This window comes from Oncorhynchus nerka, linkage group LG9b, assembly GCF_034236695.1.
Source record: "Oncorhynchus nerka isolate Pitt River linkage group LG9b, Oner_Uvic_2.0, whole genome shotgun sequence".
Classification (NCBI taxonomy): Eukaryota; Metazoa; Chordata; class Actinopteri; order Salmoniformes; family Salmonidae; genus Oncorhynchus; species Oncorhynchus nerka.
The window spans coordinates 20,324,192-20,348,122 of NC_088424.1; the positions used below are offsets into that span (position 1 = coordinate 20,324,192).

Below are 23,931 nucleotides of genomic sequence, written 5' to 3' on the forward strand. Positions count from 1 at the left end.
ACTGTGGGTCTTTCTTTCATGAGAGCCAGTTTCATCATAGAGCTTGATGGTCTTTCAAATAAAACATCTAATAAAACTTTGTCATATGCGCCGAATACTACGTGTAGACTTTACCATGAAATGCTTACTTACAAGCCCTTAACCTACAGTGCAGTTCAAGAAGAGTTATAAAAATATTTACCAGGTAGTCTAAAATAAAAGTAATAATATAACTAACACAATAAGAATAACAATAAATCAATATACAGGGGGCACAGGTACTTAATCAGTGTGCGGGGGTACAGGTTAGTTGAGGTAATTTGTACATGGAGGTGAAGCGACTATGCATAAATAATAAACAGCGAGTAGCAGCAGTGTACAAAAGGGAGGGGGGGATCAATGTAAATTGTCAGATGGCTCTTTTATTAATTGTTCAGCAGTCTTATGGTGTGGGGTTAGAAGCTTTTGAGGAGCCTTTTTTGGTCCTAGAGTTGGCGCTCCGGTACCGCTTGCCGTGCTGTAGCAGAGAAAACAGTCTACAACTTGGGTGACTGGAGTTTCTGACAACTTGGGCGACTGGAGTTTCTGACAACTTGGGCTTTCCTCTGACTCCGCCTATTATCAAGGTCCTGAATGGCAGGAAGCTTGGCCCCAGTGATGTACTGGGCTATTCGCACACCGTAATGCAACCGGTCAGAATGCTCTCGATGGTGCAGCTGTAGAAACTTTAGAGGATCTGGGGACCCATGCCAAATCTTTTCAGTCGCCTGAGGGGGAAAATGTTTTGTTGTACGCTCTTCACAACTGTCTTGGTATGTTTGGACCATGATAGTTTGTTGGTGAAGTGAACACCAAGGAACTTAACTCTCAACTGCAATTTGCGACTGCACTTGAAGAAACTTCCAAAGTTCAGATTGACTAACTCTCTGTGTTGTCTGTTCACACTGCTATGCTTTATCTTGGCCAGGTCGCAGTTGCAAATGAGAACTTGTTCTCAACTAGCCTACCTGGTTAAATAAAGGTGAAATAAAAATAAAATAAAATGTCTTAAAGTAATAATGGATTGTCATTTCCCTTTGCTGATTTGAGCTGTTTTTACCATAATATGGACTTGGTCTTTTACCAAATAGAGCTTTCTTCTGTATACCGCCCCTACTTTGTCACCACTGATTGGCTCAAATGCATTAACAAGTTAAAAATTAATTTGTGGAATTTCTTTCCAAGGTGAGGGGGGGTCTATCCATACCTGTTAATTCCAGGTGACTATCACATGATGCTGGTTGAGATAATGCCAAGAGTGTGCAAAGCTGTCTTCAAAGCAAAGGGTGACTACTCTAAGGAATCTTAAGTTGTTTGCCACTGCTAGCGGCCTTTACCTTTTGCATAGACACCAGCCGCTTTTCGCCTGGATAATACTTACCAGTATCGGACTGTTTTCTCCACTTTCTCCGCTTCCTGCCGTAAGCCCTGGACCATTACCCCTGATCATCACAGCCAGCTAGCTGCCACTAAGCGGCCCAGCCCCGAAGCTAGCTTGGTGCCAGGCCCACCTCCCGGCATGTTAACATCAGAAGCCTCCTCCCTAAGTTTGTTTTACTCACTGCTTTAGTACACTCCGCCAACTCTGATGTCCTTGCCGTGTCTGAATTCTGGCTTAGGAAGGCCACCAACAATTCTGAGATTTCCATCCCCAACTACAACATTTTCTGTCAAGATAGAACTGCCAAGGGGGAGAGTTGCAATCTACTGCAGAGTGAGCCAGCAAAGTTCTGTCATACTTTCCAGGTCTATGCCCAAACAGTTTGAGCTTCTAATTTTAAAAATGAATCCCTCCAGAAATAAGTCTCTCACGGTTGCCACCTCTTATAGACCCCACCTCAGCTCACAGCTGTGCCCTGGACACCATATGTGAATTGATTGCCCCCCATCTATCTTCAGAGTTCGTTCTGTTAGGTGACCTAAACTGGGATATGCTTAACACCCCGACGGTCCTACAATTTAAGCTAGATGCCCTCAATCTCACACACATTATCAAGGAACTCACCTGGTACAACCCTAAATCCGTCGGTAGAGGTTGCATGGTCGTTCTTTAAAATTATTTTCCACACCATCTTAAATAAGCATGCCCCTTTCAAAAAATGTAGAACTAAGAACAAATATAGCCCTTGGTTCACTCCAGACCTGACTGCCCTCGACCAGCACAAAAACATCCTGTGGCAGACTGCATTGGCATCGAATAGTCCCCGCGATATGCAACTTTTAAGGGAAGTCAGGAACCAATACACGCAGTCAGTCAGGAAGCAAAGGCTAGCTTTTTCAAACAGAAATGTGCATCCTTTAGCTCTAACTCCAAAAAGTTTTGGTACACTGTAAAGTCCATGGAGAATAAGAGCAACTCCTCCCAGCTGCCCACTGCACTGAGACTAGGAAACACTGCCTCGCCTGGATCACCAACTACTTCTCAGCTAGAGTTCAGCGTATCAAATCGGAGGGTCTGTTTTCCGGACCTCTGGCAGTCTCTATGGGGGTACCACAGGGGTTCAATTCTCGGGCCGAATCTTTTTTTCTCTGTATATATCAACGATGTCGCTCTTGCTGCGGGTGATTTCCTGATCTACCTCTATGCAGACGACACCGTTCTGTATACATATGGCCTTTTTTTGGACACTGTGTTAACAAACCTCCAAACGAGCATCAATGCCATACAACACTCTTTCTGTGGCCTCCAACTGCTCTTAAACGCTAGTAAAACTAAATTCATGCTTTTCAACCGATCGCTGCCCGCACCTGCCCTCCCGAGTAGCATCACTACTCTGGATGGTTCTGACTTAGATTATGTGGATAACTACAAATACCTAGGTGTCTGGTTAGACTGTAAACTCTCCTTCCAGACTCACATTAAACATCTCCAATCCAAAATTAAATCTAGAATCGTCTTCCTATTTTGCAACAAAGCATCCTTCACTCACGCCGCCAAACATACCCATGTAAAACTGACAATCCTCCGATCCTTGACTTCGGCGATGTCATTTACAAAATAGCCTCCAACACTCTACTCAGCAAACTGGTTGCAATCTATAACAGTGCCATCTGTTTTGTCACCAAAGCCCCATAAACCACCCACCACTGAGACCTGTATGCTCTCATCGCCAGAGCCACTGGCTCCAGGATATCTGTAAGTCTTTGCTAGGTAAAGCTCTGCCAGTCGGGGCGGCAGGGTAGCCTAGTGGTTAGAGCGTTTGACTAGTAACCGGAAGGTTGCAAGTTCAAACCCCCGAGCTGACAAGGTACAAAATCTGTCGTTCTGCCCCTGAACAGGCAGTTAACCCATTGTTCCTAGGCCGTCATTGAAAATAAGAATTTGTTCTTAACTGACTTGCCTAGTAAAATAAAGGTTAAAAAAATAAATAATAATATCTCAGCTCACTGGTCACGATAACACCCACCCGTAGCACGTGCTCCAGCAGGTATATCTCACTGGTCATCCCCAATGCCAACACTTACTTTGGCTGCCTTTCCTTCCAATGACTGCTGCCAATGACTGGAACGAATTGCAAAAATCGCTTAAGTTGGAGACTTATATCTCCCGTACTAACTTTAAACATCAGCTAACCGATCGCTGCAGCTGTACACAGCCCATCTGTAAATAGCCCATCCAATCTACCGACCTCATCCCCATATTGTTTTTATTTACTTTTTGATCTTACACCAGTATTTCTACTTTCACATCATCATCATCATCTGCACATCTATCACTCCAGTGTTGATTTACTAAATTCTAATTACTTCGCTACTCTGGCCTATTTATTGCCTTACCTCCTCACGCCATTTGCACACACTGTATATTGTTTATGCCATGTGTAACTCCGTGTTGTTTGTGTCTCACTGCTTTGCTTTAACTCGCAGTTGTAAATGAGAACTTGTTCTCAACTGGCCTACCTCGTGAAATTATAAAATAAAAAAATTGGGTTACCACATGATTCCATATGTTATTTCAGAGTTTTGATGTCTTCACTATTATTCTACAATGTAGAAAATAGTCAAAATAAAGAAAAACCCTGGAATGAGTAGGTGTGCCAAGTTTTGACTGGTACTGTATATATCTTACGGTAACTAAGTCTTGTCTTTGCAGTAGTCTTATAGATTCTACAGAGTATGTGAGTCAACCTCCAGGTTTTGGTGGAACTTCACAGGTAAGTCTGACCCACTGTAATTTTCTTAGAGGCATAAGCTGCATCCCAATTCTCCACCCTTCTAGCCATCCTAGATTTAAATGCATAGGATTGGTGTAAGCATTGGCTGGGGTGAGTTTTCACCATTGTTAAATCCATGCGACAAAATGTGCAAGTTTACACTGGGAGAAGGGTGGTAAATCGGAACGCAGCCATAAAGAACCATTGATTTTGGTGTTTCAGCTTCACGATCTGCAAATGTATGTGTTTAGTGTCTCATGTTTGTCATTTTTAAGTCTTCTATTTCACTGTCAGGGGAAGAGACAAACATGGTACAACAGCACTCTGGCTTCTCGGAGAAAGAGGCTCACTGCACACTTTGAAGATCTGGAGCAATGCTACTTCTCTGACCGGATGACCCGGATAACAGGTAACCTTTAGGTTTCAGTAGAATTTGGATTATACAACGCTACTTAAGGGCTTTTCTGGAATGAGGTCCATATGTGGGTGAAGTCATGTCATTGTATTCCAAAAGAAGAAGGTTGACAGAATCTCCCACAAATCACCACAACAAGCCACAACAACTTTTAGTTGACTAAACTACATTATCTTGCAGAACATATTTTAGGCTTGAGGTTCCTGCCAAGACATGAGGACAAATACCATAATAAACAACTAAAACCTTATTAATTTTCTAAGTGTCTTCTGGATTCAGTATTCGTTTGTCTTGTTTTAGATGACACCAGGAACTTAAATCAACTGGATGATTTCATGGAGTGTCTCTCAAAGTTCACACGCTTCAACTCTGTGCGGCCGTTAGCGACCCTGTCTTATGCTAGTGATCTCTACAACGGCTCCAGTATTGTCTCTAGGTAATGTCAACTGTCAAACACAACACCTTTTTAATGGCTTAGCTTATTAGTTACTGTCATAGGGCCGGTTTCCCAGACCTTGACTAAGCCTAGTCCTGGAATAAGTCAAATGTTATTTGTCACATGCGCTGAATTCAACAGGTAGACCTTAGTGAAATGCTTACTTACAAGCCCTAACCAAGAGGTAATATGTACATGTAGGTAAAGTTATTAAAATGACTATGCATAGATAATAACAGAGTAGCAGCAGGTTAGATTCTCCATTGAGCTTTCTTTTTCATCCAGATCTAGGTTTAATTAAGGTCAGAGAAACCGGCCCATTGAGTCCACCAGCTTTCTGATTCTACTCGTTAGATTTAGCTCCATCCTAATGGTTAGTATGTACTTTGACCTGCGGAGGGTGCTCTTGTATCACAATACATCTTCTATTTGCCACTGGAGTGTAGCAGAAGGTACTGCAATGTCGGTTGCTGCCTCTATCTCTATGGAAAAATTGCAATCTAATGGGAGACATGGTGTTTTTCCCAGTAGGAGCCCCATTCCCTATATAGTGCAGGTCAAAAGTAGTGCACTGAACTATATAGGGAATAGGCTACCATGCTTTACAAATCATTAAATATTGCTTCATTGCACCTACATTTACCATTGTTTTACTCGTTTGATGCGATCTCTTATTGGCTATTGAGCTTGATGTTTTGCGCTCTCTCTCTGCAGTATTGAATTTGACCGTGACGGCGATTACTTTGCCATCGCCGGCGTCACCAAGAAAATCAAGGTGTTTGAATATGGAACTGTGATCCAGGATGCTGTGGACATTCATTACCCTGTCAATGAAATGACGTGCAACTCCAAAATCAGGTGCCCTTTAACCCTGTTTTAACGTTGAGAATTACCAACTATGTATTATAATAGAAACTATACGCTTTTAACAATTTGGGGTTTTGTTTTAAAAGCTGGCATAGATTTCCGTATATGTTTTCTATATCTAGCGTAGTCATTAATCCTCCTAGAAACATGGAAGAACAGTTCTCGGCTCTTACATCCCCATGCATTTTGTGTTTCAGCTGTATCAGCTGGAGCAGCTACCACAAGAATCTGTTGGCTAGCAGCGACTACGAGGGAACAGTCATCCTGTGGGATGGTTTCACTGGCCAAAGGTCAAAGGTCTATCAGGTATGCACCAGGTGCCTCCTTTATAACCACATTTCTGTAGAGCTGTGGGCAGAATGTTTTGATATTTCGCAGTGACTTTTTCAAACTAAACTTGCATGCTGCCTATAGCGAGTGCCTGTCCCCGCATCCTGCAAGATTGACTGTATATTGGAAAAATTTAAAAGTATTCTTCAGCCCACACTTCTATTCAAAGGATAATTGTTGTTCAATATTTTGTTTATCAATAGATTATTGTGTTTCTATCAGACAGCCACACTGTAGCCTCCCCTTACTGTCAAGCATTTTAAATAAGCTACCGGTCTATTTCCTGTGTTGGCAGAATGTTATATTTTTTGCTGTAATTTATGCTGTATCTGGCAAAGGATTGTCCTTTTCTGAAAGAGACAATGATGGCAAGTTGTTGTGGACCTGTCAGCAGAACATTTGAATTCAACAATGTTGTCGAACATCTCATTCCAAAATCACCTGCATTAATATGGAGTGGGTCCCCCCTTTACTGCTATGACAGCCTCTTCTGGAAAGGTTTTCTGCTAGAATGTGGAACATTGCTGCAGGGACTTGCTTACATTCAGCCATGAGCATTAGTGTGGTCGGGCACTAAATTTGGGCAATTAGGCCTGGCTCGCAGTCGGTTTTCCAATTCACCCCAAAGGAGTTCGATGTATTTGAGGTCAGGGCTCTGTGCAGGCTAGTCAAGTTCTTCCACACCGATCTCAACAAACCATTTCTCTATGGACCTCGCTTTACAGCTGGCACTATGCATTCGGGCAGGTAGCATTCTCCTGGCATCCGCCAAACCCAGATTCATCTATTGGAATGCCAGATTGTGAGTGTGATTCATCACTCCAGAGAACACGTTTCCACTGCTCCAGAGTCCAATGGTGGCGAGCTTTACACCACTCCAGCTGACGCTTGGCATTGGGCATGGTGATCTTAGGCCGGTGTGTGGCTGCGCGGCCATGGAAACCCATTTCATGAAGCTCCCGACTAACATTGCTGATGTTGCTTCCAGAGGCAGTTTGGTTGTGTGAGCTTGTGTGTCCTACCACTTCGCTGTTGTTGCTCCTAGATGTTTCCACTTCACAATAACAGCACTTACAGTTGACCGGGCCAGCTCTTGCAGGGCAGAAATTTGACATTTTGGCATCCTATGACAGTACCACATTGAAAGTCACTGAGCCCTTCAGGAAGGCCATTCTACTGCCAATGTTCGTCTATGGAGATTGCATGGCTGTGTGCTCGATTGTATACACCTTTCGGCAACGGGTGTGGCTTTGAAGGGTTGTCCACATACTTTTATTTATATATGCTGGACTGCCTACTAATTCTGAGACATTGTCTAGGCTTCTCAAAACAAATTGAAATTACTGTAGGCTACACACAGTAATAGCATCCATGCTATAAACCGCACAGCCTAGGGGATTACATACAGCAAAACTTAAATATACTGAACAAAAATATAAACGCTACATGCAGAGTTTTTATAAGGAAATCCTTCAATTGGAATAAATTAATTTGGCCCTAATCTATGGCTTTCACATGAATGGGCAGGGACACAGCCATGGAGCCAGGCCCAGCCAGTCAGAATGAGTTTTTCCCCAATAAAGTGCTTTATTACAGACAGAAATACTCCTAGGTTTCATCAGCTGTTCAGGTGGCTGGTCTCAGACAATCCCGCTGGTGAAGAAGCTGGATGTGGAGGTCCTGAGCTGGCGTGGTTACACGTGGTCTGGGTTGTGAGGCCGGTTGGACATACTGCCAAATTCTCTAAAACAGCGTTAGACGATCTTGCTTCTGTTGCCTGTTTGAGTGTTTTAATAGCCTACTGGTTCTGTGCGCACCAAGCCTCATGCAATGACAAAATGTTGGAGAAAGCAATTTCACAGATTCAGCTGTTTTTTAAATATTTGCTATGCTGTGAGAAAGGCATTCCAATTAATTTTCAGTTAGGACAGACTGGTATTACTTAAGTTTAGTGTTGTTTACACTGTTCCAAACAGGCAGAAAAATTATATTGTAGTCTTAACAGCACCTGTTTGTCACACATAATATACACGCAGCCCTCGTTCCTATACCCTCCTTTTTCTTGATCTCATCTTGTTATTATGATCATTATAATAATTAGTGTTATCATTAGGTTTTGTAAAGTAGCCTTGTATAACCATCAAGCTGTAGGCCTCAGAGCGCATCCTGTTTAGTCTTAATACCGTAACTTACTTAGGCCTATATTACAATACTTATATAGGCTACTGTATCTATCAATCAATATTTTATTCATTCATGTCATCACACAGCATCCGAGACATTCATGCTTTGAAATGCAATCAAGCAAAATTAGTTTAAACAATAAATACACCTCAATTCACGAATGCATGCAACAGTTTTTAGTGCCTAACTTAGTTTACACTGTTCCAAATAGTCCGAAAAAGTGATATTATCTAACCGCAACTGTCTGGCACACACAATACTCATGCAATGCTTGCTCCTCCTATACCCTACTAGTTTCTTTATCTCCAGTAGTTTCCACAACTAAGTCAAATGTCTTCCACAGATCCCTGCTGAGCAACCAGTAAACATTTGCCAGTTTCGAGTTTCTTTTGCATGTCTTCCTCATCAATTTCGGAGAATAGGGGAGGAAAAAATCCTAAACAAATAAGGTATTTCGATAACTGAACTTTTTAGTCAGAAACAATTAAACGAAATGTCTGAAATTATGTTGCCGTTTCAGCACAGACCGCACAATTAACACTTGCTGTGGTGCCTTTTCGCTGGCACTCACTGTCATTTAAAAAAAGCACTGTTACCATCGGGCTCTTGAGTCATTTGTGTGCTTAAAGCATCAGACAAGCTCAGTGCTTGTAGTTGTCACACAATACCTGCAGGAATGTCCACCAGAGCTGTTGCCAGAGAATTGAATGTTAATTTACCAACATAGTTTTAGAGAATTTGGCAGGACATCCAACCGGCCTCACAACTGCAGACCACGTGTAACCACGCCAGCCCAGGAACTCCACATCCAGCTTCTTGAGCTGTGGGATTGTCTGAGGGGGTGCTGAAGCGTATTTCTGTATGTAATAGATCCCTTTGTGGGGGGAAAAACTTGTTCCGATTGGCTCGGTCTGGCTTCCCAGTGGGTGGGCCTATGCCCTCCCAGGCCCACACATGGCTGAGCCTTTGCCCAGTCATGTGAAATCTGTAGATTCGGGCCTAATTCATTTATTTAAATTGACTGATTTCCTTATATGAACTGTAACTCAGTCAAATCTTTGAAATTATTGCATTGTTGTTCAGTATAGCTTCCTGTGTAATTATTTTTTATTCCAGAAATAACACACACACAGTTTTCGGTCTTCACTAACGGCAAATGGCTGCATCGTATTTTGTTTTTATGATTTTTATTTAATTTAAACTTTTTTATATTTAACTAGGCAAGTCGGTTGAGAATACATTTCTTATTTACAATGATAGCCAAACCTGGTCGACGCTAGGCCAATTGTGCGCCACATCCTATGGGACTCCCAATCACGGCCCGGATGTGATACAGCCTGGATTCGAACCAGGGACTGTAGTGACGCCGCTTGCTCTGAAATGCAGTGCTTTAGACCGCTACGCCACTCGGGAGCCCATGAATAAAAGGGTGTCATATTCCTCATTTGCACAAAATACTTAGCCCTAATTGCTTGCTTGCAATACAATACTTGAACCACTAGAAGATGTGCGTACGCATGGTCTAATCTTTGCGTGGAGGAAAGGACATTCTCCCGTCAAGTTTTTATAAATGTCAACTATTGTGGAAAAACTTGCACACACACATTTTGGTGTATATTTTGTACGTATGCATGGTTTATAAATGGTTCCCCTGGCGCACTCATTTCCCGAGGTTCCCCACATACCACTGCTCCAATACAATCGAACAGACCACAGCTGTGGATATTGTTGCTGCTAATGCCCCCTACTATACACTAAAGCTTTTACCTTTTGTTTGGTTCTTTAGACACTACATTATATCCATTACTAAATGGAAATGTCCACTTTGCAGATGTATTGTATTAAATACATATTTCATGCACTCTGTCTTGAAAGTAAACCATTGCTAAAATATACAATGTTCTCTTGGGCTAGAGATTTTGAGGGGGTTGAATGCTCTGTAGATTTGAAATCTCTTCTGTTATAGAAGTCAGTTATGTTTGTTTCACACCTGTGATGTTCCTTCAGGAGCATGAGAAAAGGTGTTGGAGTGTCGATTTCAACCTCATGGATCCCAAGCTTCTAGCCTCTGGCTCTGATGATGCCAAAGGTAATGTTGAAACAATGCAATTGTTTGTTTGCTCTTCTCCCTGTGTCCTAATAAACAAGATGCCTGCTGGATTTAAAGTGAACATAGTGCTAGTTTCAACATCTTTGGTGTTTTGTTATTGATCTAGGATTGCATCTGGTTTTTGTTTATCTTTCAGTGAAGTTATGGTCTACCAACCTTGACAATTCAGTCGCCAGCATCGAGGCCAAAGCAAATGTGTGCTGTGTAAAGTTCAGTCCAACGTCGCGGTATCATCTTGCTTTTGGTTGTGCAGGTAGGTTAATCTGTGACGCTACAATGCATTTGGAAATTATTCAGACCCCTTGACTATTTCCACATTTTGTTATAGCCTTATTCTATATGTACTGTACAGAGATGGCCGCCTCGCTTCGCGTTCCTAGGAAACTATGCAGTTTTTTGTTTTTTTACGTGTTATTTCTTACATTGGTACCCCAGGTCATCTTAGGTTTCATTACATACAGTCGAGAAGAACTACTGAACATAAGAGCAGCGTCAACTCACCATCAGTACGACCAAGAATATGACTTTCGCGAATCGAATCCTGTGTTCTGCCTTTCACCCAGGACAACGGAATGGATCCCAGCCGGCGACCCCAAAAAACGACTTCGTAAAAGGGGAAAAAGAAGCGGTCTTCTGGTCAGACTCTGGAGACGGGCACATCGTGCACCACACCCTAGCATTCTCCTCGCCAATGTCCAGTCTCTTGACAACAAGGTTGATGAAATCCGAGCAAGGGTAGCATTCCAGAGGGACATCAGAGACTGTAACGTTCTTTGCTTCACGGAAACATGGCTCACTGGAGAGACGCTATCGGAGTCTGTGCAGCCAGCTGGTTTCTCCACGCATCGCGCCGACAGAAACAAACATCTTTCTGAGGGGCGGGGGCGTATGCTTCATGGTTACCGTGACGTGGTGTTGCCACAACAACATACAGGAACTCAAGTCCTTAGGTTCACCTGATTTAGAATTCCTCACAATCAAATGTCGACAGCATTATCTACCAAGGGAATTCTCTTCGATTATAATCACAGCCGTATATATTCCCCCCCAAGCAGACACATCGATGGCTCTGAACGAACTTTATTTGACTCTTTGCAAACTGGAATCCATATATCCGGAGGCTGCATTCATTGTAGCTGGGGATTTTAACAAGGCTAATCTGAAAACAAGACTCCCTAAATTTTATCAGCATATCGATTGCGCAACCAGGGCTGGAAAAACCTTGGATCATTGCTATTCCAACTTACGCGACGCGTATAAGGCCCTGCCCCGCTCTCCTTTCGGAAAAGCTGACCACGACTCCATTTTGTTGATCCCTGCCTACAGGCAGAAACTAAAACAAGACGCTCCCGCGCTGAGGTCTGTTCAACGCTGGTCCGGCCAATCTGATTCCACACTCCAAGACTGCTTCCATCACGTGGACTGGGATATGTTCCGTATTGCGTCAGACAACAACATTGACGAATATAGCTGATTCGGTGAGCGAGTTCATTAGAACGTGCGTTGAAGATGTCGTTCCCATAGCAACGATTAAAACATTCCCAAACCAGAAACCGTGGATTGATGGCAGCATTCGTGTGAAACTGAAAGCGCAAACCACCGCTTTTAATCAGGGCAAGGTGACTGGAAACATGACCGAATACAAACAGTGTAACTTCACTCCGCAAGGCAATCAAACAAGCTAAGCGTCAGTATAGAGACAAAGTAGAATCTCAATTCAACAGCTCAGACACAAGAGGTATGTGGCAGGGTCTACAGTCAATCACGGATTACAAAAATAAAACCAGCCCCGTCACGGACCAGGATGTCTTGCTCCCAGGCAGACTAAATAACTTTTTTGCCCGCTTTGAGGACAATACAGTGCCACTGACACGGCCCGCAACTAAAACATGCGGACTCTCCTTCACTGCAGCCGACGTGAGGAAAACATTTAAACGTGTCAACCCTCGCAAGGCTGCAGGCCCAGACGGTATCCCCAGCCGCGCCCTCAGAGCATGCGCAGACCAGCTGGCTGGTGTGTTTACGGACATATTCAATCAATCCCTACCCCAGTCTGTTGTTCCCACATGCTTCAAGAGGGCCACCATTGTTCCTGTTCCCAAGAAAGCTAAGGTAACTGAGCTAAACGACTACCGCCCGTAGCACTCACTTCCGTCATCATGAAGTGCTTTGAGAGACTAGTCAAGGACCATATCACCTCCACCCTACCTGACACCCTAGACCCACTCCAATTTGCTTACCGCCCAAATAGGTCCACAGACGATGCAATCTCAACCACACTGCACACTGCCCTAACCCATCTGGACAAGAGGAATACCTATGTGAGAATGCTGTTCATCGACTACAGCTCGACATTTAACACCATAGTGCCCTCCAAGCTCGTCATCAAGCTCGAGACCCTGGGTCTCGACCCCGCCCTGTGCAACTGGGTACTGGACTTCCTGACGGGCCGAGGGTAGGCAACAACATCTCCACCCTGCTGATCCTCAACACTGGGGCCCCACAAGGGTGCGTTCTGAGCCCTCTCCTGTACTCCCCTCCACTACTGCGTGGCCACGCACGCCTCCAACTCAATCATCAAGTTTGCGGACGACACAACAGTGGTAGGCTTGATTACCAACAATGACGAGTCGGCCTACAGGGAGGAGGTGAGGGCCCTCTGAGTGTGGTGTCAGGAAAATAACCTCACACTCAACGTCAACAAAACTAAGGAGATGATTGTGGACTTCAGGAAACATCAGAGGGAACACCCCCCCTATCCACATCGATGGAACAGTAGTGGAGAGGGTAGTAAGTTTTAAGTTCCTCGGCGTACACATCACAGACAAACTGAATTGGTCCACCCACACAGAGAGCATCGTGAAGAAGGCACAGCAGCGCCTCTTCAACCTCAGGAGGCTGAAGAAATTCGGCTTGTCACCAAAAGCACTCACAAACTTCTACAGATGCACAATCGAGAGCATCCTGTCGGGCTGTATCACCGCCTGGTACGGCAACTGCTCCGCCCACAACCGTAAGGCTCTCCAGAGGATAGTGAGGTCTGCACAACGCATCACCGGGGGCAAACTACCTGCCCTCCAGGACACCTACACCACCCGATGTCACAGGAAGGCCATAAAGATCATCAAGGACAACAACCACCCGAGCCACTGCCTGTTCACCTCGCTATCATCCAGAAGGCGAGGTCAGTACAGGTGCATCAAAGCTGGGACCGAGAGACTGAAAAACAGCTTCTATCTCAAGGCCATCAGACAGTTAAACAGCCACCACTAACATTGAGTGGCTGCTGCCAACACACTGACTCAACTCCAGCCACTTTAATAATGGGAATTGATTGGAAATGATGTAAAATATATCACTAGCCACTTTACACAATGCTACCTAATATAATGTTTACATACCCTACATTATTCATCTCATATGTATACGTATATACTGTACTCTATATCATCTACTGCATCCTTATGTAGTACATGTATCACTAGCCACTTTAACTATTCCACTTTGTTTACATACTCATCTCATATGTATATACTGCACTCAATACCATCTACTGTATCTTGCCTATGCCGCTCTGTACCATCACTCATTCATATATCTGTATGTACATATTCTTTATCCCCTTACACTTGTCTCTATAAGGTAGTAGTTTTGGAATTGTTAGCTAGATTACTTGGTGGTTATTACTGCATTGTCGGAACTAGAAGCACAAGCATTTCGCTACACTCGCATTAACATCTGCTAACCATGTGTATGTGACAAATAACATTTGATTTGATTTGAAATAGATTAAATCAAATAAATCCTCATCAATCTACACACAATACCCCATAATGACAAAGTGATAACAGCTTTTTAGAAATGTTTCTACATTTAGTTAAAAAAAAAAAAAGCTGATACCTTATTTACATAAGTATTCTGAACCTTTGCTATGAGAATAGAAATTGAGCTCAGCTGCATCCTGTTTCCATTGATTATACAACTTGACCTGAGTCCACCTGTGATAAATTAAATTGATTGGACATGATTTGGAAAGAGGCACACCTGTTTATATAAGGTCACACAGTTGACAGTGTATTTCAGAGCAAAAACCAAGCCGTGAGGTCGAATGAATTGTCTGTAGAACTCCGAGACAGGATTGTGTCGTGGTACAGATCTGGGGAAGGGTACCAAAACATTTCTGCAGCATTGAAGGTCCCCAAGAAGACAATGGCCTCCATCATTCTTAAATGGAAGAAGTTGTATTTAATTTTATTTTTACCCCTTTTTCTCCCCAATATCGTGATCCAATTGGTAGTTACTCGGGAGAGGCAAAGGTTGACAGCCGTGTGTCCTCCGAAACACGACCCATTCAAGCCGCACGGCTTATTGACACACTGCTTGCTTAACCCGGAAGCAAGCCGCATCAATGTGTCAGAGGAAACACCATCCAACTGGTGACCGAAGTCAGTGTGCATGCAAATCCTCCTCAAACCCGGATGATGCTGGGCCAATTGTGCGCTGCCTTATGGGTCTCCCAGTCGCTACCGGCTGAGACACAGCCCGGGATCAATCAAGTGCCTTAGACCGCCGCGTCACTCGAGAGGCCCTAAATCAGACCACCCGGCCAAACTGAGCAATCGGGGGAAAAGGGCCTTGGTCAGGGAGGTGACCAAGAACACGATGGTCAATCTGACAGAGCTCCAGTGGTAAGTGTTGGGCCAGTAACCGAAAGGTTGCTGGATCAACTCCCCGAGCTGTTCTGCCCCTGAGCAAGGCAGTTAACCCACTGTTCCCGGCTGCCGAAGACGTGGGTGTCGATTATGGCAGCCCTCTGCACCTCTCTGATTCAGAGGGGTTGGGTTAAATGTGAAAGACACATTTCAGTTGAATGCATTCAGTTGTACAACTGACTAGGTATCCCCCTTTCCTCTGTGGAGATGGGAGAACCTGCCAGAAGGACAACCATCTCTGCAGCACTCAACCAATCAGGCCTTTATGATAGACTGGCCAGACGGAACCCACTCCTAAGTAAAAGGCACATGACAGCCCGCTTGGAGATTGCCACAAGGCACCTAATGGACTTTCAAACCATGAGAAACAAGATTCTCCGGTCTGCAAAAAACAAGATTGAAGTGTCACGTCTTGAGGAAACCTGGCACCATCCCTACGGTGAATCGTGGTGGTGGCAGCATAATGCTGTTTTGAATGTTTTTCAGCGGCAGGGACTGGGAGACTAGTCAGGATGAAGGAAAAAATTAACGGAGCAAGTACAGAGCGATCTTTGAAGAACACCTGCTCCGGAGTGCTCAGGACCTCAGACCGGGGTGAAGGTTCACCTTCCAACAAGACAATGACCCAAAGCACACAGCCTAGACAACGCAGGAGTGGCTTCGAGACAAGCCTCTGAATGTCCTTGAGTGGCCCAGCCAGAGACCGGACTTGAACCCGTTCCAACATCTCTGGAGAGACCTGAAAACAGCTGTGCAGCAATGCTCCCCACCCAATCTGACAGAGCTTGAGAGGCTCTGCAGAGAAGAATGGGAGAAACTCCCCAAATACAGGTGTGCCAAGCTTATAGCTACATACCCAAGAAGACTGGCAGCGATTACAGCATTGAAAGGTGCTTCTACGAACTACTGAGTAAAGGGTCTGAACTTATGTCAATGTGATATTTCAGTTTTATATATATATACACACACACACATTTTCAAACATTCCTTAAACCTTATTTTTCACTTTGTCATTATCGGGTATTGTGTGTAGATTCACGAGGAAAATAAATAAAGTTGTAACTTAGCAAAATGTGAAAGTCAAGGGGTCTGAATACTTCTCCGAATGGGTGGGTGATTCTCACAATTTTGGCTTCTTTGATTTCAAACATGAAATCTTTAAATACTTGCATCAATAAATGTCCTTTTTAGGCATTAATAACAAGGTCTGAAGTGTTTGAGCATTCATTTATAAACATTTACTGACAATTTAATACCTTTTGAACATATTTTCCTTAAAAATCTCATTAAGGCAATGGTCTGAAAACATCAAAACCATTAGGAAAGCTAATACATTTTCACATTTAAAAAAAAAATGGATTACTAACAGTCATGCAAAGTTACTTAACTCTCTGAAATAATATATATTTTTAAATTAACATTTTTATTTGATTTTGACTGACATATTTTCAACATGTGGCAAACCTGAAAGGGCATAACGTAGATATTCTGCACATGCATTTAAAAGCAACATTAACATTAAATGAACACCTGTTGCGGTAATGATACATATGTTTTGAAAATTAGGTTGAGGATTTCGGTAATGATAAGTATACTAAGACTCCGGTATGGTTAAAAACATACAATTTGATGTAGAACATAAATGAGATAATATTGGCACAATTGTGGATTCAAGTTCAATCAATTTCACTTTGCAGTGCTTCAAAAGTACAGAACAAACAATACAGTGCCTTGCAAAAGTATTCACCCCCTTGGTATTTTTCCTATTTTGGTGCATTTTACAACCTGTAATTTTAATTGATATTTATTTGGATTTCATGTAATGGGCATTGACAAAATAGTCCAAATTGGTGAAGTGAAATGAAAGAAATTATTTGTTTCAAAATATTTTAAACTGAAAAGTGCTGCGTGCATATGCATTTACCCCCTTTGCTAATGAAGCCCCTAAATAAGATCTGGTGCAACCAATTTCAGAAGTCTAATAATTAGTTCGATTCCACACAGGTGGACTTTATTTAAGTGTCACGTGATCTGTCAAATTATCTTAGTATACAGTTGAAGTCGGAAGTTTACATATACTTATGTTGGAGTCATTAACTTGTTTTTCAACCACTCCACAAATTTCTTGTTAACAAACTATAGTTTTGGCAAGTCGGTTAGGACATCTACTTTGTGCATGTGTAGCCGATGTGAAATGGCTAGCTAGTTAGTGGTGGTGCGCGCTAGTGGCGTTTCAATAAGTGACGTCACTTGCACTGAGACCTTGAAGTAGTGGTTCCCCTGGCTCTGCAAGGGCCCCAGCTTTTGTGGAGCGATGGGTAACGATGCTTCGAGGGTGACTGTTGACGTGTGCAGAGCGTCCCTGGTTCGCGCCCAGGTCGGGGCGAGGCCTAGCTGAAACATTTGACCCAAGTTAAACAATTTATAGGAAATGACACTCAATTTGTTTTTGGTAGATGTACATTTCTGACCCACTGGGAATGTGATGATAGAAATAAAAGCTGAAATATATAATTCTCTCTACTATTATTCTGACATTTAACATTCTTAAAATAAGGTGGTGATCCTAACTGACCTTTTAGACAAGGCAATTTTTTACTAGGATTAAATGTCAGGCATTATGAAACTGAGTTTAAATGTATTTGGCTAAGGTGTATGTTAACTTCAGACTTCAACTGTTCTGAAAGGCCCCAGAGTCTACCATACCACTAAGCAAGGGGCACCACCAAGCAAGTGGCACTATGAAGACCAAGGGACTCTCCACACAGGTCAGGGACGAAGTTGTGAAGTGCAGATCAGGGTTGGATTATAAAAAATCTAACTTTGAACATCCCATGGAGCACCATTTTAAATCTGTTATTAAAAAATGGACAGAATTTGGCACCCCAACAAACCTGCCAAGAGAGGGCCGCCCACCAAAACTCACGGACTAGGCAAGGAGGCCATTAATCAGAGAGGCAACAAAGAGACCAAAGATAACCCTGAAGGAGCTGCATAGCTCCACAGCGGAGATTGGAGTATCTGTCCATAGGACCACTTTAAGCTGTACACTCCACAGAGCTGGGCTTTACTGGAAGAATGGCCAGAAAAAAGCAAGAGCTTAAATTTTTAAAAAAATAAGCAAACACGTTTGGTGTTCGCCAAAAGGCATCTGGGAGACTCCCTAAACATATAGATGAAGGTACTCTGGTTAGATGAGACTAAAATGTAGTTTTTTGGCCATCAAGGAAAACGCTATGTCTGGCGCAAACCCAACACCTCTCATCAACCCGAGAACGTCATCCCCACAGTGATGCATGGAGGTGGCAGCATCATGCTGAGGGTATGTTTTTCATCAACGGGGACTGGGAAACTGGTCAGAATTGAAGGAATGATGGATAGTGCTAAATACAGGGAAATTCTTGAGGAAACCTGTTTCAGTCTTCAAGAGATTTGAGACTGGGTCGGAGGTTCACCTTCCAGCAGGACAATGACCCTAAGCATACTGCTAAAGCAACACACGAGTGGTTTAAGGGGAGACGTTGAAATGTCCTGGAATGATTTAGTCAAAGCCCTGACCTCAATCCAATTGAGAATCTGGCATAATTTAAAGATTGCTGTACACCATCGGAACCCATCCAACTTGAAGGAGCTGGAGCAGTTTTGCCTTGAAGAATGGGCAAAAATCCAGACATACCCCAAGAGACTTGCAGCTGTAAATGCTGCATAAAGTGACTCTACAAAGTATTGACTTTGGGGGGTTGTGAATAGTTATGCACTCTCAAGTTCTGTTTTTTTGTCTTATTTATTGTTTTAAACAATAAAAAATATTTTGCATCTTCAAAGTGGTAGGCATGTTAATCAAATTATACAAACTCCCCAAAAATATATTATAATTCCAGGTTGTAAGGCATCAAAATAGGAAAAATGCCAAGGTGGTGAATACTTTCGCAAGCCACTATAGTCTAAAATCAGAGAACACACAAAAACAACACATGCATAAACATTAGAATACTATGTCATTATCACTACACACACTGGCCTGTAAAGTGTCTCTTGGGGATGTTTCTGTGACCCCAAGCTGATGCAGTGTCTTTATCTTCAAGCCAAAGTTTTAATCTGTTTTGCAAGCACATGTTTCTCTGTCTGTGACTCTTTGCTGGCCAATCTAAAATGACTTCAGTTTAAATAATTAAGGCTTGGAAAGGTTGTGCCTTAACAGACAAATCTTCTATGAAGATATTCCGTAAGAGAGCCTTAACGGACACTATCTGGCCCTTTTTTTCTAATTTTTCAGGATTTCCCATTTATTATAGTGGAGATCTTGATGAAGGAAGTGGCTAACAAGTTTGCGCATTAGTCTTCTCTGGCTGTTATTGAGTGATGTTCTCTGACCTCTCTTAGTAGTTTTCTTCTGGACCTCTCTGCCTTCCATGATGACAATTATCTGCTTCCTCTTGGCCATCATCTCAAGTATTTTCAGTCTTTTCTTTAGGTTGACCATCTCTTTAGGTTGACCAGCAGCTTCTTTTCTGTGTAACGCAGCTTTGACCTCAATTTTGATAGTGTTTTCTTTCTTCTGTTCCTCTTTTTGGGTGATTCCTTTGGGGTAGATGTCTTCATTGGTCCTGGTGTCTGTAGAGATGTCTCTTCTTTTATGAGTTGAGGTGAAAATGGCTGTTCTCTTGGAGGCTCTGTCTTCTTGAAGATTTTGAATAACTTAATTTGCTTCATGGACATGTTGAAGTGTATCATCTTCCTGGCTTGATGATGTCATGTCCAATACAGCTTTTAGCTGTTTCTTTCTTCTGTAATACCTTTTTGAGTTTTCCTGCTACTGTTTTCTTCTTTTCATGTTGCTTCTTTGTCAGATCTAGAGTTTTCTTGATTTTACTATTTTGATTTCGTTTTTGATATCTGGAACTGGAAAGGTAGCATGAAATGAGCATGTCTCAAACATGAGAAAATCTTACTGTTATGGACACGTCATCCTATAGTAGAGACTGAATGGCTTACAGACTGTGTGTGTGTGTGCATCCTACAGTAAGGAATGAATGCTTACAGACGGTTTGTCTGTTTGTACAGACTGTGTATGGACATCCTATAGTACAAACTAAATGGCTTACTGTGTGTGTGTGGTGGATGTGTGACTTCCCATAGACACTGTATGAGGGCATAGGCTCCTAACCTCTCTCTCTCCTTCCTTTGGTACTCTTCCAGCAGTTCTGGGTTGGCGTAAACGTTTTCTCTGGATTTTGCTAAAGCTTTCTTTTTGTTCCTTGCTTGACTGTCTGCAATTAAACAGGACATAAAGCAAAATATCAACCATTAGTAAATCATATTTAAATTAATAGTTATTTATATATATTTAAAAATATAGTCTATGATTAAATGCTCATTACCGAAACAGAATTTCTCTTTACCGCAACTGGCCTTAAATTGCATCGGTAAGTGAGAATGTTGTTGCGGAGGATGAGAAACCTTAGCATGTTTTGCTAACAATAGAAAAGACATGATGACTAAGCAAACGTTTACTCAATGTACATAATTAGACATTAATGAAGTATATTTTCATAGAAAATGTTAAATAACGTTTTTCTAAACGTGGAAACCTACCGTTATCTGTAATGATAATTACGTTGTGTATGCAGTCTGACGAGGATCTTTTTAAACTTTTAACTGTAGAAATATAAAGAGATCTCTGCTTACCTGGTAGCCATCTTGAAGGTACTGACAGATGTTTTGCTTCATTCAAAATCACACTTTATTTAAAATTCTTTGTGTAAACAGTCCTTCAAAATGTTGTGGAGGATGAGAACATCAGTCATAGACACTTCATTTTTCCACAATTTTTTCCATTTATTATTATACATGAATATTCAGTTAATATTTTCTGTCATTTGAAAACGTCTAGAACATCCATTTAATTTTTTCAGAATAGTTTCATTTTACTCTGTTTTAAATTACAACATAACATACATTCAGACAGCTGGACGGTTGCAGTAATGAGAATTTTAGCAGAAAATGCAATAAAATATAAAAATAATTAATTACTATATTGAAATCACTCTTTGTGCAAGGTAGAGAACACTATCTTATGATATTTTGTTATATTACCAAATTACATGTTTTAAATTTAAAATCATTACTGCCATGGTATTTTAATGGTTTAATGAGAATGACCTGAATGCGCTGCTACTTCTTCCAAACCCCTCCCCCAAATTACAATTGTGTCCTTTTCTGCGTTTTCTCCCAGACCACTGTGTCCACTACTACGACCTCCGCAACACTAAACAGCCTATCATGGTGTTCAAAGGCCACAGGAAAGCTGTGTCCTACGCTAAGTTTGTCAACGGAGAGGAAATTGTATCTGCGTAAGTCACCTCAATCAAATTAAGTTTGGGTTATCACGGTTTGACATTTTGAATGACTATGTTAAATGTTCTCCAAATTAATACAGCATTTGCCTTTTAGGTCACTGATCTTAATTCTTTAGAGCCTAAATGTATGGGTGGCGCTAAACTGACGACATATGGAATTGTTTAAAGATGGTCATATTATGGACCATAGAAACACATTGAATAACACATTCATGAATGGCAAAAAGGACAAAAAAATAAATCATGAGAAACATGGATTTGAATAGTGTGTCCTACATCTAGGATGTGTGGTATGTATGTACACTGCTCAAAAAAATAAAGGGAAAACTTAAACAACACAATGTAACTCCAAGTCAATAACACTTCTGTGAAATCAAACTGTCCACTTAGGAAGCAACACTGATTGACAATACATTTCACATGCTGTTGTGCAAATGGAATATACAACAGGTGGAAATTATAGGCAATTAGCAAGACACATCCGCCGCCACATCAGGAGCATGCCCAGGTGTTGTAGGGAGGTCATACAGGCAGGTGGAGGCCACACACACTACTGAGCCTCATTTTGACTTGTTTTAAGGACATTACATCAAAGTTGGATCCGCCTGTAGTGTGGTTTTCCACTTTAATTTTGAGTGTGATTCCAGATCCAGACCTCCATGGGTTGATAAATTTGATTTCCATTGATCATTTTTGTGATTTTGATGTCAGCACATTCAACTATGTAAAGAAAATGTATTTAATAAGAATATTTCATTCATTCAGATCTAGGATGTGGTATTTTAGTATTCCCTTTATTTTTTTGGGCAGTGTATAGATGGATAGATATAGTATCAGTCGAAAGTTTAGACACACCTATTCATTACAGGGTTGTTCTTTTCACTATTTTCTACATTGTATAATAATACTAAAGACATCAAAACTACGAAATAAAATGAAATCATGTAGTAACCCAAAAAGTGTTAAACAAATCAAAATATATTTCATATTTTAGATTCTTCAAAGTAGCCACCCTTTGCCTTGATGACAGCTTTGCACACTCTTGGCGTTCTCTCAACCAGCTTCATGAAGTACTCACCTGGAATGCATTTCAAGTAACAGGTGTGCCTTGTTAATTTGTGGAATTTCTTTCCGCTAGTGGCCAATCAGTTATGTTGTGACATGGTAGGAGTGGAACACAGAAGATAGCCTTATTTGGTTAATTAAAAAACAGGTCTATATTATGGCAAGAACAGCTGAAATAAGAAAAGAGAAATGACAGTCCACCATTACTTTAAGACATGTAGGTCAGTCAGCCTGGAAAATGTCAAGAACTTTGAAAGTTTCTTCAAGTGCAGTCACAAAAACCATCAAGCGCTATGATGAAACTGGCTCTCATTAGAACCGCCACAGGAAAGGAAGATCTAGAGTTACCTCTGCTGCAGATAATTAGTTAGTTACCAGCCTCAGAAATTGCAGCCCAAATAAATGCTTCAGTGTTCAAGTAACAGACACATCTCAACATCAACTGTTCAGAGGAGACTCTGGGAATCAGGCTTTCATGGTTGAATTACTGCAAAAAAAGCACTGCTAAAACACACATTTGAGATTTTTGGTTCCAACCGCCGTGTCTTTGAGACTCAGAGTAGGTGAACGGATGATCTCCGCACATGTGTGCTTCCCACCGTGAAGCATGTAGGAGGCGGTGTGGGGGTGCTTTGCTGGTGACACTGTCTGATTTATTTAGAATTCAAGGCACACTTAACCAGCATGGATACCACAGCAGTCTGCAGCGAAATGCCATCCGCTTAGTGGGACTATTATTTGTTTTTCAACAGGACAATGACCCAAAACAAAGTGCTATTTGACCAAGAAAGAGAGTGATGGTGCTGCATCAGATGACCTGTTCTCCACAATCACACGACCTCAATCCAGTTGCGATGGTTTTGGATGAGTTGGACCGCAGAGTGAAGGAAAAGTAGCCAACAAGTACTCAGCAAATGTGGGAACTCCTTCAAGACTGTTGGAAAAGCATTCCTCGTGAAACTGGTTGAGAGAATGCCAAGAGTGTGCAAAGCTGTCATCAAGGCAAAGGGTGGCTACTTTTGAAGAATCTAAAATATATTTTGATTTGTTTAACACTGTTTTTTTCACGGTTTTGATGTCTTCACTATTATTCTACAATGTAGAAAATGGCAAAATCAAGAAAAATCATTGAATGAGTAGGTGTCCAGACCTTTGACTGGTGCTGTTTTTAGAGGTTTACAATTTTTAAAGAAAAAAAAAAGTTTTAACACATTTTTTTATGTAGGCACAACTACCTTCACACTTCCATTCATTTTTTAAAACTGTTACAGGTTCCTTTCA

General features: G+C 41.9%; 1 protein-coding gene across 3 annotated transcripts in view; it reads left to right on the forward strand.

Moving 5' to 3' along the window:
• The window catches only part of LOC115114411 (E3 ubiquitin-protein ligase COP1-like), a 37,430-nt gene that overhangs the window by 10,045 nt on the left and 3,454 nt on the right, over window positions 1-23,931 (forward strand). Inside the window, exons 9-16 of one of the 3 annotated variants that reach the window (XM_065013422.1) lie at window positions 4,112-4,172; window positions 4,467-4,581; window positions 4,888-5,023; window positions 5,738-5,881; window positions 6,088-6,196; window positions 10,415-10,493; window positions 10,651-10,767; window positions 21,462-21,579. In XM_065013422.1, coding sequence (XP_064869494.1) covers window positions 4,112-4,172; window positions 4,467-4,581; window positions 4,888-5,023; window positions 5,738-5,881; window positions 6,088-6,196; window positions 10,415-10,493; window positions 10,651-10,767; window positions 21,462-21,579 — 879 coding nt within the window. Of the gene's footprint in view, window positions 1-4,111; window positions 4,173-4,466; window positions 4,582-4,887; window positions 5,024-5,737; window positions 5,882-6,087; window positions 6,197-10,411; window positions 10,494-10,650; window positions 10,768-21,461; window positions 21,580-23,931 lie in introns of all 3 variants that reach the window. The other 2 variants (XM_065013423.1, XM_029642618.2) reach the window with 2 other exon arrangements.